General features: G+C 43.1%; 1 protein-coding gene across 1 annotated transcript in view; it reads left to right on the top strand.

The window, feature by feature from the left end:
* Nucleotides 1–16,821, top strand: part of METTL14 (methyltransferase 14, N6-adenosine-methyltransferase non-catalytic subunit) — a 258,367-nt gene that overhangs the window by 153,653 nt on the left and 87,893 nt on the right. Inside the window, exon 8 of the mRNA XM_085634353.1 lies at nucleotides 9,339–9,431. Coding sequence (XP_085490479.1) covers nucleotides 9,339–9,431 — 93 coding nt within the window. The remainder of the gene's footprint in view (nucleotides 1–9,338; nucleotides 9,432–16,821) is intronic.

Here is a 16,821-nt window from a genome sequence, read left to right as displayed (position 1 = left end):
GCCTTAAGTGATGCTGGAAGGGGTCCACCTCCAGGCAGCTCCAAAGTCTGAGTGCTATTATAGCGCAGACTATTAGAATGGCCAGGCGGGGGATAGGATTTTGGGAAGGGGACTGCAGGGAAGAAGACCTGGAACAGATATTAACTGAAAATTAGACTAATGTGACTTCTGACAAACCTCAACAATTACTTTTAGTCAATTACTATATTCACCTGTTGTTTGTCTTGGAAACCTTATAGTAATAGTAAATAGGAAAGCTGTAAAACAAAACATGAGATGCTTAATGAGTTATAGATAGGACTTCAAAATATACTTATATCTAATATGTTAAACGATTCATCTATAACACCTACCAAACTTATGCTTCCTTTTCTCCTATATGGTGCAAGGCTCTCGTTTTCTTAGCTGTGAGGTAAACACAAATAACAGCTGGTCAAGAAGCCTTCTCTGAAAATGTTCCTAAGTTTCTATACAAATACAGCGGGACCTGCCACGCAACTATTGTACAAGAATTGTATCTTCCACGCAACTATTGTATATGAATTGTTGCTTTCTCAAGGTCTTGTTTTTTATACGCAAAATCAGGAGATGGCTTTAACTTATTTTCAAAAGTTCCAAAAATTACGATCTAAACGTCTTCTGATGCAAAGGTATTGAAGTTCACACTCTTAACCGCAGATTGTAGATTGTTCTCTCTCACCTGATTCGAGGATTATCAAGTTACTCCGTATTCCTGCAGATCGCGAAGTCAGAACGATCTCTGGAACGTAACCGGCAATACCGCCAGACTTCAGCCGCATCTTCAACTCGGGCATCGGGCAGAATAACGAGCGCTTAGACCTGGGTGTGGTTCCTATTTATAGGCAGGCCACACCCAAGATGGCTGGACACTCGAGGACGTTTCTGGTAGGGTGGGGTCAAAGGTCTAAGGGCAAAGTACAATCAGAACAAAGGTGTGCAAGCAATATGAAGCACAAAACGAAATACTCATCACTATTTGTACAGAAAGTCTTGTATGATACTTCAATAGAACAGGAGTATTGTACGATCATTTTTACGGTCTTATCTGCCTAATGCTGCATCCAACAAAAGGTGAAAGGGTTAGTGTTGGCAAACCCACCAATATCGTGATGAAAAGGATGTGTGATGCATTTTGCCACATAGTGGAAGCGTTTTCGTGCACCTGTACATAAGAGCGCGCCAGCGCCTACAAGAACCACTATCCGCTGCGGCAGAGACGTTGTTGACAGTGGTGTCGCTAGAGCGCAGCCCAAGACCATGACAGCGGCGGCCTGAGAATCATCCCAGACTTGCTTTCTTATATCCTCTTTCCTTGAACCTAGGAGGGTTTTGTATGATGATCTGCATCGTCCTATAACCTCGCTGTTATGGAAACGCAACTTAAGGAACTCCTTTAAATGTTTGAGAGCAGCTGTACAAGCAGAGTTAAACCATTTGTGCTGGCAGGGTTCCTTGTATGTTGGCCTAATGACCAACACGCTTGAAGCATGGTTACAGAGACCCTCAAAACTGGCCACTACGTCCCCAGCTTGAGCCTCGTCTGCTAAACAGATTCAGACGTTGTCACACTTGGCACAGAATAAGTTTGCCAAGTATTTCTTGTGGTCTACTTTTTTTAAATTTTAAACCAATGCCCCAATTACTTTGTACTCGCACACATCCTCTCGCACGACTTGCAGTTCTCAATCAGAGGGACAAGTGAGGCTAAATACTAGTGGGTTGTGATCACTAAGAATGGATGATAAAATAAACAAGTTGCGAAAGTGTGGCACAAAGTGAGAAGACAATAGGATAAAATCAATGGAAGTTCCTTTTCCTCTACCGGTAAAGGTTGAGGCGATGGGCTCACCTTCCTTAAAGAAGTCAGTATTAAAATATAAATTGTTTCATGATACTCTGGTTGAAGGCAGCCCTGTATGAGGTGTGCAAAAAAATGCGCAAGATTGTTCTCCTGCCAATCAGTTATCCCGCAGCTGCTGTTGGCACTACGATGACAGCCAGAAGATTTAAATCGTAAACCCATAAAATGGCCCCCCTGTCTGGAAATCTCAGGCAGTAGCCAATTTACAAGCATCTTAGAGCTCGTGTTTAAAGCCACTTTTAGTTGGAAGAAATTTTACTCAGGCTAGGCCTGCTTTTCTGTCTTTACAGTTATTTAGTGATCCTTTTGTTGGTCTGCTGCTTGCTTTTTAAATTGTGCCATCAGACAAAGGAACCTCATGATTGCTGACTCTTAATGCCATATTTTGTAATATTTTAACTATATATATATATATATATATATATATATATATATATATTGTCTACCTTTATGGAATTGTCTTTTATGGTTTACCATCTCAAACTGATTAAAGTATATTGATTGACTGTACAAAGGTTTCAGTATATAACCTCTTCCGTGCGTCGGTTGTCCTCCGGCCGTCTGACGTTATGGTGGGCGTGTGCGGAAGACGGCTGGGGGCCGACCGTCTTTCTCACGCGTGGAATTCTCACGCACAGCGGGAGAATTCGCACCACATCGAAGCGGTTACATTGAAAAGTAGGGCCGATAGTGGGCATCCTTGTTGGGTACGTCTGTTTATTTGAATTTTATCAGATAGAATCTCATTGACTAGAATTTTTACTGTAGGTGTGTTGTAAAAGGCCTAAATCATCCTTACGACTTTTGAAGGGATAGCAAATTCAATTTAGCATTCCTAAAGGAAGGCCCTGTTGACCTGGTCGAAAGCCCTTGCCACATACCATGTTATTAGTTCTACTGGCAGTTTATAGGCTACTACTAAGTCAGTTATGCCCAACAATAGATGTAAGATCATGTTACCCTTATACATTTTGATCTTCATGCATTAGTTCTCCCATTACCAATGCTAACTTAGTTCACATGATTGTTGCAAAAGTGTTGTAGTCTGTTTAGTAACAAGGGTAAGGCTTGTAAAAATTGAATTTCCTTAGGTTCTCTTTGGACTTGAGTATTATTGATATTGTTGCCTCACACCAAGATGAAGCTATTGTAGCAATATTGAATTAAATGCCTGTTTTAGTACTGGGGTTACAACTGCTATAAGAATTTTATACAGTTCATCCAGTATAGCATCTGTGCCCATCGCCTTGCATTTCTTTTGCGCTATTAGTCTTTCTTATCTCCGATTCACTAACGTCTTGAGATAACATCGCTTGATGTGCCTCTTTCGTTGATAGTTGCATCCTGTTGGCTGCCCAGCTTTTAAAAGTGTTGATCCCGGTTTTTACCGCCTCTCTATAAAGATCTTGAAAACATTTCTGAGCAATGTGTGCAATTTGTTTATCCCCAGTGACCCACCTCCCCAATCTTCTATATTTTGTATGGATTTAATAAAATTCCTTTCAGTTCTTTCAGTTGTACTCTTCCGAGACTACTTTTCACTCTTCTCCACTTACTCAAAATGGCTCGTTTTGCTCATTTCCCATATAACTCTACTTTTGGTCTTGAACTCCATCAATAAATCCATTTTAGCTTGCTCTAGTAACGTTTCCATCTCCAAACTCCTTACATCCACCTCAGTTTTACTGGCTTTTATTTCTCTGATATGATATAGTGATCAATGTTGTCCTTCCTGTTGTCTCTGAGCTGCTCTTCTGGACCACTTAGTAACAACTCCTCTTAGAAATGCTGTGTGTGTCACACATAAATACGTAGGTAGCAGCTGGTTAGATTCTGTTTGTTAAAAAAAAAAAAGTAACACTACCTCTCCTGTCAATATCCTACAGGACACCATCCACCTACGGGGAATATACTGATCCTCAAAAGATAATTCCATCCAAACAGCTGCATGATCAGATATATGTGGTGTAATGTGCCTATGATCTATAACACTGTATTTTTTAGATCCAAGTCTAGCAATCATAGGTCTATTCTTGAGAAGGTGTATTTTTTACTATCAAAAATAAATCCTCTCTGTGTTCTCTGCTTTTCCCATCGTACGTCGTGCAGGCCTAAGTCTTGCATCATTTTTTTTAGGGATCTTGCCTATGCGGGCTTTATGTGGGTGTACTGTTGATCTATCTAATGTATTATTAAATAATGTGTTAAACCCCCTCACCCTTGATGCTTTATAGTGAGAGAGTACACATCTCAGCGGGTCTGGATCGTCCATGTTCTTGCCATAGTAACTTGCACATGCTAAAATAGTTTCATTCTTTGATTTTAGCTATGGCACATCTACTTTGCTTATCCTCTATGGTGTCCAATGCCTCTATGTAGCTCCCCTTTCTTATTATTATAACCACCCCTTTTGAAATACATGTATCCTATGTAGTGATCGCTTCTTGAACCCAACCCACCGTACAAAACAGAGCCTCTCGCACAAACTTAGTAAAATCCAACTCTTGTAACATTATTATTTGGGCATCACAGCTTTTCAAGTATTCTAAGACCAGTCTTTGTTTTTGTTTGTGTGTTTTGTTTTTTTTTAACTCGCATCCCAGTGTCATTTCATTTATCAATCTCATCTTCAAGTTTTCCATCATCTTACCCACGTTATCCTCTATTTTTCTCACATACTAATAATTTTGTTTCTAGGGTCTGGTGTAGAATATGCAAGGACTTTGCTTTTTTTTCCCCTTAAACTTGCTACCCACCTAGTGAAAACCTTCTCAAACCCCTATTAATCTCTTTTTTGACAGTACCTTAGTATCTATTTAAAGACCATCTGTCTCCTAAATTACTGTACCTTATATGCATCAATTTATCACCGAATAGATGAGAAAGTACTCTGTCTCTTGCCTCATTGCGTGTTGGAATATCAGCTGATTAATCGGCTTATCTACCTGTCTAAAGTCGTACGCTGTTTTATCCCCCATCATTATTGTGGCAGGAAACCTCATTTGCACCTTAACTCCTGGGGTATAGAGTTCTTGCTTTCTTTTCCCAAAGACCCCCTCTCTCTCCTCTTTTGCTTTGCAAAAATCTAATTTGATGGAGAAAGCACAATTATTATACAAAATAGTTTTTGGCTGTGGTCTGTATCTGCACCTTAACTCTATATGTCCGAAAGTAAACCAAAATCTCCCTTGGCTTCTGGTGATTTGGGTTATGACGAAAGTAATCTCTGTTTTGTGCTCTAAATCTAGCTCCCTTAAACATCTTCTCTAATGAGAATGACTACAAAGGACTTCAGTCTTTTTATTCACTGCCCTCAGGGACATTTTATATCTTTAAATTGTTCCCCCTATAGTGATTTTCTAGTTTCTCTGCAAAGCTTTTATCCTAGTCTTCAAGAGTTGCAATTTTACGCCTGGATTTTTTGCTTTTTGGGTTATTTTTTATCAAATTATTTTTTGAAGATTGTGTATGGATAGTTAAGTAATCCAATTGTTTTCCCAGTGGGTGCCTTTTTGATTCTTCTCAGAAATAGTGAAACTACTTTGATCTCCAGAGATAGACCAGGAATGGGTAGGGTAGAATGAAGGTGGTCAAGACTAACAACATTCTCACCGTACGTCTGACAGCTCTCTACTTGAACCCTGTCCCCCCCCCCCCCCCCCCCCCCAGTAAGTCTCCTAGTGGCCACTCCTGACATCCTGGTGACTCTGTATTAGCTTCACTTTTAGATCCTAGCTCACTCAACATAGCATATTTATTACTGATGCTTATGCCAGTTGGGGTTACCAGGGCAGTTTCCTCCTCCTCTTCTTCACAGACCGGTATCCTAATCTCTTTAATTCCCTCGGTCTTGCATTATTTCCTGAACCACCTCTGTGGCTTGACCTGCTTCTGTCACTGGAGGGATTAATGGTTCTTGTAGAAATGGTTAACCCACTTTTTGCCTGCTATTTGATGTAATTTTAAAAGCTGTACACTGGGTTCCTGCTACCCAGATCCCCAGTGCCAGATCTCTTTCCCTAAAACTGTACAGTTGTTCCCCCAGTTGGCCATACCTTTAGCATTCCCTGGTACATAGGAAAGGGAGGCTGAAGAGTGTCTCCAAGAGCCACAGCATGTATTGTGCCACCCAAATGGACACCTCAGCACACTCCTACAGTCTGCCTTTGCAGGCTGCGTGACATGGTGCAGAGAAAAGTGAAGACACAACATAGCACCCTCCTGTGTTCCATGCCTACAGACACTGTATGTAATATAAGTAAGGCACCCCTACAGCAAACCGTACAGCCCTAAGGCAGGAGTCATATTATTACATGGGAGGACAAATCTGCATGAGCAGATATGCCCCTGTGATGTTCATGTCGATTCTTGGACATTGCCAGTGAACAATAAGCCTTGAGTATATGTACTGGGCACCGGTGATTCCGAGTTCCCCAGCTACTTTATGGCTTCACTGAAACTAAAGATGTTTGGTATCAAACATCTCATAATAATAAGGCCATCTGATTTCAGTGATGGATTTATTAATACATGCACCCAGTGGGCACTTTGGAGATACCCCCTGAAAACCTACCAAGCTCTAGTGTACTGGCTGACTGGTGAAGACCAGCCTGCCACCACAGACAGGTTTCTGAACCCTGCAGGTGAGAGCCCAAGCTCTCTGACGACAGAAACAGTGCCTTCTCCGGCTGGAGGTGTTGTCACCTCTTCTAAGCAGGATGGCTAAGTTATCCCCATATCAAGGCATGAGGCTTCAAAGGCTTTTGCCGCTTTTGATATGCGATCCCAGCTTACCCTATGCTTGGGAGTTGCCACCCCCTGCCCTGAGGCCTATTTGACACCACAACAGGTGAGAAAATTAGCTAGTCAGGAGGTGTGTTCTCTATCAGGCTAGTACCACTCCTTTGGTGGGCTGCCGGATGTGAACACGAAAACAAGAATTCCACCACCTTGGTTTTTGGTGGAATTAGGCTCCCTGGGTCAGGGTTATGCCCACTTCCCTCAGGAAGTGGTCATATAGAGGGTTTAGTCACCCTAAGGGTAAGTAGCCTATTGGCTACTACCTGTCACGCCCCTTACCACCTCTAAATTGAGTATTTGGGGCACCTCTGATGCCAGGAACTCAGATTTTGATGGATCCAGAAGAAGACGACAAAGAAGAGCCACAAGAGAACGAGACCTGAAGATCTGCTATGGACATTTGGTGCCAAACCCTGCCTGCACCAGTCTCGACAATCATGACCGAGTGACTCGTACGGCAGCTGAGCAAGTACCAAGAACCCCAGTAGACTGCAAGCCCTTCACAAATTTCCAGCAATCTTCCTTGGCGTAGAGGAGCAACTCTTCTGCAGTCCGCAGGCACTGAAGAGTCATGTTTACCATGTTGCCGCTCCCGGCCAGCCTGATGCAGCAGCCCCCTAGGAAGAGGTACCTGTGCTCCTGAAGGTCAGATCAGTTCCTCCACTGAGTGAGAGAACACCAGGACCGACTGGAGGCGCACAGCACCAATACCTGGGGTACCAGACCCCTTACAGCAACCAATGCCTTTTTAAGTCAATTCGGGACTCTAACACCACCAAGACCAAGTAGCCGTTGAAGGACGTCCGCACCGCAGAGACCCTATTCCACAATGGCCCTGCTTTCCTGATTTTGCACCTTCCACAGGCAGGACCGGCATCCGCGAAGGCCTTAGAGGCACAGAGCCCAGCCGACTTATCTACAATGCACCCGACCTACCAATCCGACCAGCACCTCTGCAAGTGGATGCCCCAGGTTAGGTAATGAGTAACTTCTGGTGGTATTTTGGACCTTGTCCCCCTACGACCCTAAGTCCAGAAGGAGACCCCCAGAAAAGAACCTTAAATACCTGTATGCAACATATGCCTTTTTTTCCCATAGGAAAGCAGTGTGAAAAGACGCATTTAAAAGAGCATTTTACTTGCCTGTAAAATACGATATTTAAAAAAGTACTTACTTGATAGCGAAGTCCTTGGAAGAAAATTTACATAAAGTGCAACTTATTTTTCTAAATTGGTCTTGGATGTATTCTTGAGTGTGTGTTTCATTTATTGTTTTTGTGAGTACAACAGATGCTTAGCACTACCCTATGGTGAGCATAAAGTCCTCGCCCACACTACCATGAAAGAGCATTTAGTATTAGCATTTTTGCCTCTGTAAACTAAGGGTTGCCTGCACTTTTTACACGGTGTACCTCGTTTTGGTCCACTATATACAGAGCCAGCTTCCTACCGTTATGCAGGCAATTTCCTATGTGTTCCTTCTAGTTGATAGCTTCCATCTTAACTCTTTTACCACCATTCTCATTTAATCCTGATAGAAATAGTGTTGGTGGTTTCCTTCTGTATAGTTCTTCTGTCACAATTTTAAAATAGAGACATAGGAATGGTGTAGGTTTAGGCACCTAGCCTAAAGGTCCCCTCTGTTTTTCAGGCTTGTTTTACTGACTCCCCACTGGGGTTTAGCTCTCCGTTCAAGAGTTTTCAGACTCCCTTCTTTGGGGTTACCCTGTTGCTTTGTCCGAATCAGGGGACTTGTGGGACTTACCTTTTGGAATCTAAGTAAATATCTATTTTTTTTTTATTCTCTTCCCAGCCTCTGACCCTTTGTCCAACCACTGAATGTTATTCTCCAATGCAACATCGCCCTCCCCTTGCCTTTATACTGGACATTCACCTAGTTCCACCATATGTTTTGCTCTTTTATTCTTTAGCAAAGCCTCCAGTTGTCCTTTCAGCAGGAGTTTTCCCTGACTCTTCCGACTTAAGGGTTGCTGTGAATTGTTTGGGCAAGTTCCTGCATTTTTGTTTCCTCCCTGCACCTGGTGTGCAGCTACTGTGTTGACACCGCATACGCTACCATAGAAGGCTATCCGCGGCACTTTATTCATGTCCTGGTGGAGGTGCTGTGCTGCTCTCGCTCAGGTGACTGGCTGCTTCATATTCCTGAGTCCCGCTTCTGCTCGCAGGATGTATGGGGGAGCATTGGGGAACAACTTATAGAGACTTAAAGAGAAAGAGACACTCCCAAGAGGCAGGAAATGTGAAAAAAAAATTGTAAAAGCTTTTGCGCTGCATACTACTTCCTCGAGTTATGCGTAGGTCGGAGCACGGTCTTGCGATAGGTTGCTTCAGCCGGCCGCCATGTTCCAAGATGCAAGAGAGAGATAGAGAATCAATGTTTGTCACAGTTCATGAGTTTTCAGGGTGTTTTATTATGCCAAAAACTGTTTACTGCTTTCTAATTTGCTCCTTCTGTTTTTCTACTTCATTTTTCCTTCTGTCACTTAAATGTAGTTAGTACAAGTCAATCTTTTATTGAGCAGTAAGTATACACCCTTTTCTGTACCAAAAGAAACTCTATGGTACATTTGTTGCAATCCGCTTAAACAGGAGATGCTCATAAGTGCTCAAGATGATTTGTTTTAACTTGTTTTCAGATTATGAACCTTGGCATTGAGGAGATTGCAGACCTCAGGGCCTTCGTCTTCCTTTGGTGTGGCTCTGGCGAGGGCTTGGATTATGGTAGAGTGGTAAGTAGGCTCCCTAACATTCCCATTTATTTTTATTGAGTATATGTTTTTAGATATGCATGTTTTGGGCAATTGTGTGCTGGGCAGATAGTCTCATAAAGGGCATTGTCTCATAAAGGGCATTACATTCTCCTGCCTTAGTTAATTAATTATTGCCATTGAGTAATGGGAAGGAGGAGATCATACATAAAGTGGTAACATTACTACAACTTTCAGGCATTACACAAAACAGATACTCATCAAAATGTCAGCTTACTCATCCGCTTCTCTTAAGTTGCACCTAAATATAAACATGTTTTCTTTTAGATTGACATTTCTATCAACTGTCTGATATTTTTGCTCTTCCTGAAAAGCTGCTTAATTATATGTTGTGAGTTGCTGCTGTTCAGGAAACACAAGATGGTTACAAAATACGCTTACCACCCTTCACTTAAGTGTGGAATCATTACTGCATAAGCACTTTTTGATGTGAAAGGAGTGATCATTGCCCAACACCAGTATTTACACATTTTACGTTCCGAAACCTATTGGTAGAAACCTGGGGTGATAGTAGCCCTCATGAGTGATATGAGTTGTTCTAAGCAATCCTGTTGGAGTTATTCATTCTAGGTTCTACTTGGAGATTGTAATCTGTGGCTTGAGATGGTAAATATCCCGCCCAATACAGAACAGCATACATTTAAAAAAATATATATTTTATTGGCATTTTGTGCAACTAGACAATTGCGACACCAGTTGAATACTCAACAGTGCATACAGTGGATGACATAAACGTTATCTAGCAATAGTACATCTGTCACATTGAACAATAAGTCTCAAATCACACTCAGCAGCTATTGATCCTGCTGCGTGTTGTGACACAGACCCTGGCAACCCCATCTCCGTTGTTGGTTAGTCGCTGTCTTCCGACATCTGCTCTTCTTGAGGGGGTTTGCAAATATTACCACGAAATGTGTTCCATCTTCCCCACACCCGGGCCCATAACAGTATAATTTTAAGTAAATTCTAAGTACATACCAATTTGGATCGTGATATCCTTAAATGCACACTTACATATAAGATGTCATTTTTACAAGAGAAAGATATCCCTTACCGTTTAACCAGTCAGCATTTTGATGTAGAACACTGTTTTGTGCTCTGTTACACAACAAGGGCAACCAAAGAAGGGTAAAGTGTATAATTCATTTGATAAAAATGGACTTGACATTTGAGTGGGAGTTAACTATTTGAATTGGTTTAACACTTCAGGTGACTTAATGATGGTACTTGATGTTACAATCCTTGCTGCCTAAGGTGCTTTTGCATCTTTAGAGTGCCTGTGAAGGACACTAGTTCAGTCAGAGGTTTTCCTGATTGTGCAGCCATTGAAGAAGAAAGCTGGGAAAGCAGCAAGATTTTGAGGAAAAGCACTACTAAAGAAAATAAACACTACGTTATTGAGACGAAAACATCTGTCACAATACAGTTTTGAAAACTAAAAGGATGCTATAATTATTGAATTCCAAATTGTAGAAGGATTACCAGAGAATACTCTTCAGTTAATGTATTGTTGTGCATATATTCTGATGTGTACTTCTGGACTATGATTTCTTGCCTTGCCAATCTCCCCAGGCGCTACACTGGATCAGGAAAACGTTTGCAAAACTCCTGCAAGTCAACAAGTGGGAAAATTGCCCCCACAGACAATACTTTTTGGATTATTTCACACGTGCTGGGAGCAGATGTCAGTTACATATCTGCATTACATCTGCCTGGGGTTCCTCCACGCCAAGCATACTAGTAGAACAAGTGAAAAATGCTTCCAGATACCCTCCAAAACAATCAGTGTGAGAGGGTACCTAAGCTAAGCTGCTGAGCACAAGAAGTAGGACTGATCCCAAACCAGGTCAAAGGGGTTGTTCCCTGTCCAAATCAACATCAGGAAATTCAAAGGACAAGTAAAAAAGCATAGGAAAAGTATGCATGGCTGTTGGATGTCCAGAAACTCCAGGTCCCTGGAGAGGTTTCTCAGTTGGTTTTCCAGAAACCAGACGCCGGAAACTTCCTCCTTGGACACAATGCCAACCTCAAATTCAATGCACCCCAAATTCCCCAGGTCATCGTCGACGCTACTGCAAGTTGAGGCCTTCATATAGGCCATGTTGCAGATACTTCACCTCCCTCTGGCCCTCACAAACAGAGCAAGGACTCCTGCCAAGTTATTCACTGGCTGGCCCTCCCTCAGTGCCACCTGACCCTGGGCAAAGCCAGCTTGGACCACTTTGGATTCTGACACTGGGTCGCACATCACAGTCAGTGCTGCTAGCTTCTCCGGTCATTCCACGAGTGGTGCTACCCCCGACTCAGCAGCACTGGGATCCAGCTCTGTCTCAGATTCATATCTTTCCTCGGTTAGAGTTTGTCCTATTTCATGCTATATAATCACAGAGGCACAGCCAGGTGTGGAGGAAGGCTCCCTCTAGTTAATCTGTCTCTGCAGCAGTACCTCAGGTGAATGAAGGCTATTTTTGGGCCTGACTGATTTGAACCAAGGTTGTCATGTTGCCCAACATAACTTTGAGGAGGTGGCTGCTAACTTACTACTTTCTCATTATGCTGATGCTGGCTTATATCCTGAGTTACAGAACGCCATTGGCTTAAATATCTCTCCAAAATCTGTGCTTGATACCCCTTGGGAACATTAACTGATGAAAATGCTTCTTTCACTATTGTGGTTAGAAAAGTAGCAGAAGTGCTGGCCTGCCCCTCCCCACTGACTACGGCTATCTTGTAGAGATATTGCAACCTCTGCCTTTTATATTTCTTAATTTCCTATGGTATTTAATGAGGTTATTCATGACCCTATCATGCCATCCTCATCAATACAGTTTTCTGTGGCACCAGTGAATTGCCCCATTGCTGCACACCATAGACTGACTCATGGTCACCCTAAATCTCGGATGCAACTTCCCACCCCAGAGAGCTTTGTAGTACAGCTTCCACTTGAAAGGTGAATCCTAACTCCTTTCCTGCAGCTCCTCCAGACAGGCAATTCAAATGAATTGACTCATTGGACTGGAAAGATTTTTCTTTGAATTTCGTCTGCATTGCTGTCACACCCTCCGAACATGGAGTGTGTGGCACATGTTCTGTCTACTGTATGCCTGTTAATCTATGCCTTTGATACTGTGGGTGCAGATAAAGGTCAGACCGGACTGAGCACAATCCAATTTGATAACCCCTAATTGATCTGAACTTCTGACACTCAAATCTTGCTGCCTCGACAGGAGAAAGTGATATCCCAAAAGCTGGGCACAGTTTTGCACCTGAAACGCTACAATCTACACCTCCATTCATGGAGAAGGATTGTACCCCACTGAGGTTTCGATCTGCTTTCAGAAATGGACGTCATTCTAGCTGCTCACAGTCCTTTCATCAAATCTATATTCGGGCCACTGGGCTAAATTTGCCACCTGTTGTGAAAAGAAGCAAACTACCCTCTACAGATACAAGTCTGAAGTTGTGTTGTTTGTATAGTCTTTGGCCTGGCTAGGTGTTTCTGTGGGTACAGCTAAGGATTACTTATCTAACCTTTTGGCCTTTCCTTGTTTGACTTATCAACCTTCATTATTCGAGTCACCAGTCGTGATGCATTTCTAAAAAGGTCTTTCACATATATTTCCCCCCTTCATTATGCTGCACTAGGACCTTAATTTTGTTCTGACCTTTTTGACTTGTGTTCCCTTTGAGCTGCTCCACAGATGTACTCTGAGGCTCTGCACCCTAAAACTGTATGTTCGAGGCATGTGTAGCTGTAGATACACATACTGTGCATGCTTCCACCATCTAGTGATGGCTCTGGATATGTGTAAATTGTTTTTCTTCGAAGAAGTCTTTCGAGTCGCATGGTTTGGTGACTCCTCTTGCTGGTAATGCCCATGGGCATCGACTCCTTTGTTAGATTGTTTTCTTTCTGCCATCTGGTTCGGATGTGTGCTTCCGTGCTTCGGATCGAGATCAGTTGAAACTTTCTTTTGGTTTCCAATGTTTTTTCTGGAACGTTGGTGTTATTTCGAACGTGAATGTCTCCATTAGTTTGTTTCCGGTCAAAGAATCCACCTCTGCCGTGTGGACCTCTGATAGGCTTTAGCCTACATACGCCTCACCCTTTTAAGCCTCGATTCTTGGACTTAGGAACTGTACTATAAAAGGTATAGAGGGTGATGGAATAAACGCCTTTCAAGTTTTGTCCACTATGCCATTCAAAATACCCTAGGACTGACCTACATTGGGACTGTAACCTTTGTCGATCTCCTGAGCACAACGAGGTTGAGTGCGACATCTGACGCTCCTGCAGTTCCAAAAAGACTCTTCGTGACCATTGGGCTCGATGTTTAGAGATGTACCAAAGGGGCAGTGATGATCCGGTGGACCTCTTCGGTGGGAAAGAGTGTTCTGAACACCATGACGAAGCGTCAGCAGCTGATGAAGTGTTCTCTTCAGAGGACAATGATAACACCGACCTGGAAATCGAGGAATTACCAACTGCACAGACCCCCTACACAGAGCAGGCCTTATCGAAAGGCCATGCAAGGCCTCAAGAACATCTCAAACAACGAAGCGGGCCACCACTACCTTCAGACCATTGTAGGCCCTGGGGAGAAACTTTGGACATTATGCCCAGCCCTAGCCCGGCTCCCGAAAAAACAGCTGAGCCAGTTTGCTCGACACCAACCATGCCTTGCTGTGCACCGAAATTGTTGACAGCGAAATTTGTGGTATCGAAATATCCATCGGCACAGAGTCCTTCGACGCCGATGCCTGCTGGCACATCAGTCGAAGCCAAATCAGTTGAGCCACTCTTTCCTTAACTCCAAAAGGAAATTGATGCCTGTCAGAGACACTTATTAATTCAACGACGGATGGGAAAATCATAACTAGACCAACAAAAGGGACAGCTTTTGTTCCAAAAAGCATTAGATAAGCTCCCAGTGCCAAAAGCAAAGAGGAAAGAGGAGAAGGCCACCGGCCCATTGCCTGCACCCCATTCACCAGTCCAGCCTATACAGGAACCACTTTCCACACAATCCTCACACTGAGACTCCCTCGCATATACACCACAAGGGTCACCAGTTCCATTACAAGAGGAATACAAGGGTGAAGAATTAGCCCCTATATCACCACATCTATACCCCTGGTGGCAGGCGTCATTGCTGAGGCCTCAGGAGACTCTGAGACAGACCTCTACCCAACTCAGCATTACCCTTCGGATGATGTGTCCACTTATGCAGAGCTAGTAGCCATAACAGCACTTTCTCCCTAGGCTTAATTGTATGTTAAGGCACACTGGGATATCTTCAAGGAACCTGTCCATGTATTGTAATTACTCCTCGTGTAGACAAAAACTACAAGACATCTCCATCAGATCCACCTTATGTTAAAGGCCAACTTACACCAGACTCTCTTGTTGTACATTCAGCAAGGAAAAGGGCTAACTCCCAAACAAAAGGGGAACCTACCCACCTCCTTACTTGACAATGAAAGCAAGAGAACCACCAGCAGGGAAGAGAGCAGCAGCACAATCTGCTAACCAATGACGGATTTCAAATTCTGTAATTCTGTTAAGCAGGTATGACAGAGCCTCAAGGGACTAAATAGAGGAACTCCTCCGATATCTTCCTGAAGAACACTTTATAGGGGGGTGGGCAGGAGTTGATCTCTGAGGAAAAGCCCTTATCAAACACTAACATAAGATGTGTCATTGATGCTGCTTAGCTGCTCGGGGCATCAATTCAAGCCTCATTCTTAGACAACATGCATGGCTTTGGGTATCGGGCTTTAAACCAGAGGTACAACAGAACTTGTTGGCTTTCCCATTAGATGGGGAAAATCCGTTTGGGCCGCAAGTAGGCAACATCTTTAAAAAAAAAAAAAAGGAAAAAAGACACAAAATGCTAAATCAATGGGTGGACTTTCTTTCTGTGGTTCTTTTTGATGCACTTCCTTTTGTGGAGGTTCAAAGCAAATACGGCAGGAAACCTCTACAACATACAACCGGTAAACCCAGGCGGGTAGAGGCTATTCCAGAGGCACATATAGGGAAAAGAATTCAAGACGAAGAGGCAAGTATCCTGCACCCAAATCTACCCTTCTACATCCACCAAACCAATCTTATACCCTGATCACATAACACCTGTCGGGGGTCACTTACAACAGTCCGTACCCATTTGGCGAAACATCACCTCTGACCAGTGGGTACTGGATATTTTAGCAAAAGGTTATTACCTGGAGCTCCTCTCCACACCTCTCACAATACCACCTCGCAAACACAAAATCTCACCAAAGCACATAAAGCTGCTCATAGAAGAAATACAACCCTTCCTTCTCGAAGAAGTGCCACCACAACATTAGGGATTAGGAGTAAACTCCCTGTACTTTCTAATACCCAAAAAAGATGGTTCACTCAGGCTTATTCTCGATTAAATGCATTTGTTCAGATAATTTCCATATGGTCACCCTTCAAGATGGTATACCTCTTCTACACCAGGGAGACTTTATGACCACACTCAGTCTCAAAGATGTGTATTTTCACATACCAGTACACCCAGCGCATCACTTCGGGTTTGTGGTCAATAGCAAACACTTTCAGTTCAAGGAAGTCCCACTCGGGGTCACTACAGCTCCCAGGGTATTCACAAAATGCCTTGCAGTAGAAGCTGCCCACATAAGAAGACAAAACATTCACTGATTCTCTTATCTGGGTGACTGGCTTATCAGAAGTTCTACCCATCAATTATGCAGCATACACACTCTGGAGACTTTACATTTTCTACACAAGTTGGGATTCACAATCAGTGTTGCAAAATCCCACTTTTAACCACAACAAATTAAACCATACTTGTGAGCAATTCTAAATGCAGATAAAGGGTTGGCATATCCCAATGCTGCAAGAATACAGTATTTCCAGATGATCATCAGCACTTCCAACTACAATCTCAGGTTACAGCCAGAACAGTTACACGTCTTCTAGGCATGATGGCCTCCTGCATTGCAATAGTGCCTCAAGACTGAATTTGCGTCCACTGCTGGAATACCTAGCACAGCAATGGTCTCCAATGGAGGATTACTGGGAAGATCTAGTGTTGGTCAGCCGCCAAGCTTCTCACTCTCATCTGTAGTGGAATAACAACAATCTGTTACATGGGCGGCCTTTTCGTGACCCAGTTCCGCAGGAAACCATCACAACAGACTCATCCCTTATGAGTTGGGAAGCACATCTAAACAATTTCACCGTCCAAGTACATTGGAAACCCAGACACCAGGGATTTCACATCAATTACCTAGAGTTCCTAGCAGTACGACTAGCGGTAAAAGCTTTTCTTGTACACCTAGTGGGAGAGGTAGTTCTTGT

The sequence above is a fragment of the Triturus cristatus genome, chromosome 2_1 (genome assembly GCF_964204655.1).
Source record: "Triturus cristatus chromosome 2_1, aTriCri1.1, whole genome shotgun sequence".
Classification (NCBI taxonomy): Eukaryota; Metazoa; Chordata; class Amphibia; order Caudata; family Salamandridae; genus Triturus; species Triturus cristatus.
This window is presented reverse-complemented; position numbering and strand designations above follow the sequence as displayed.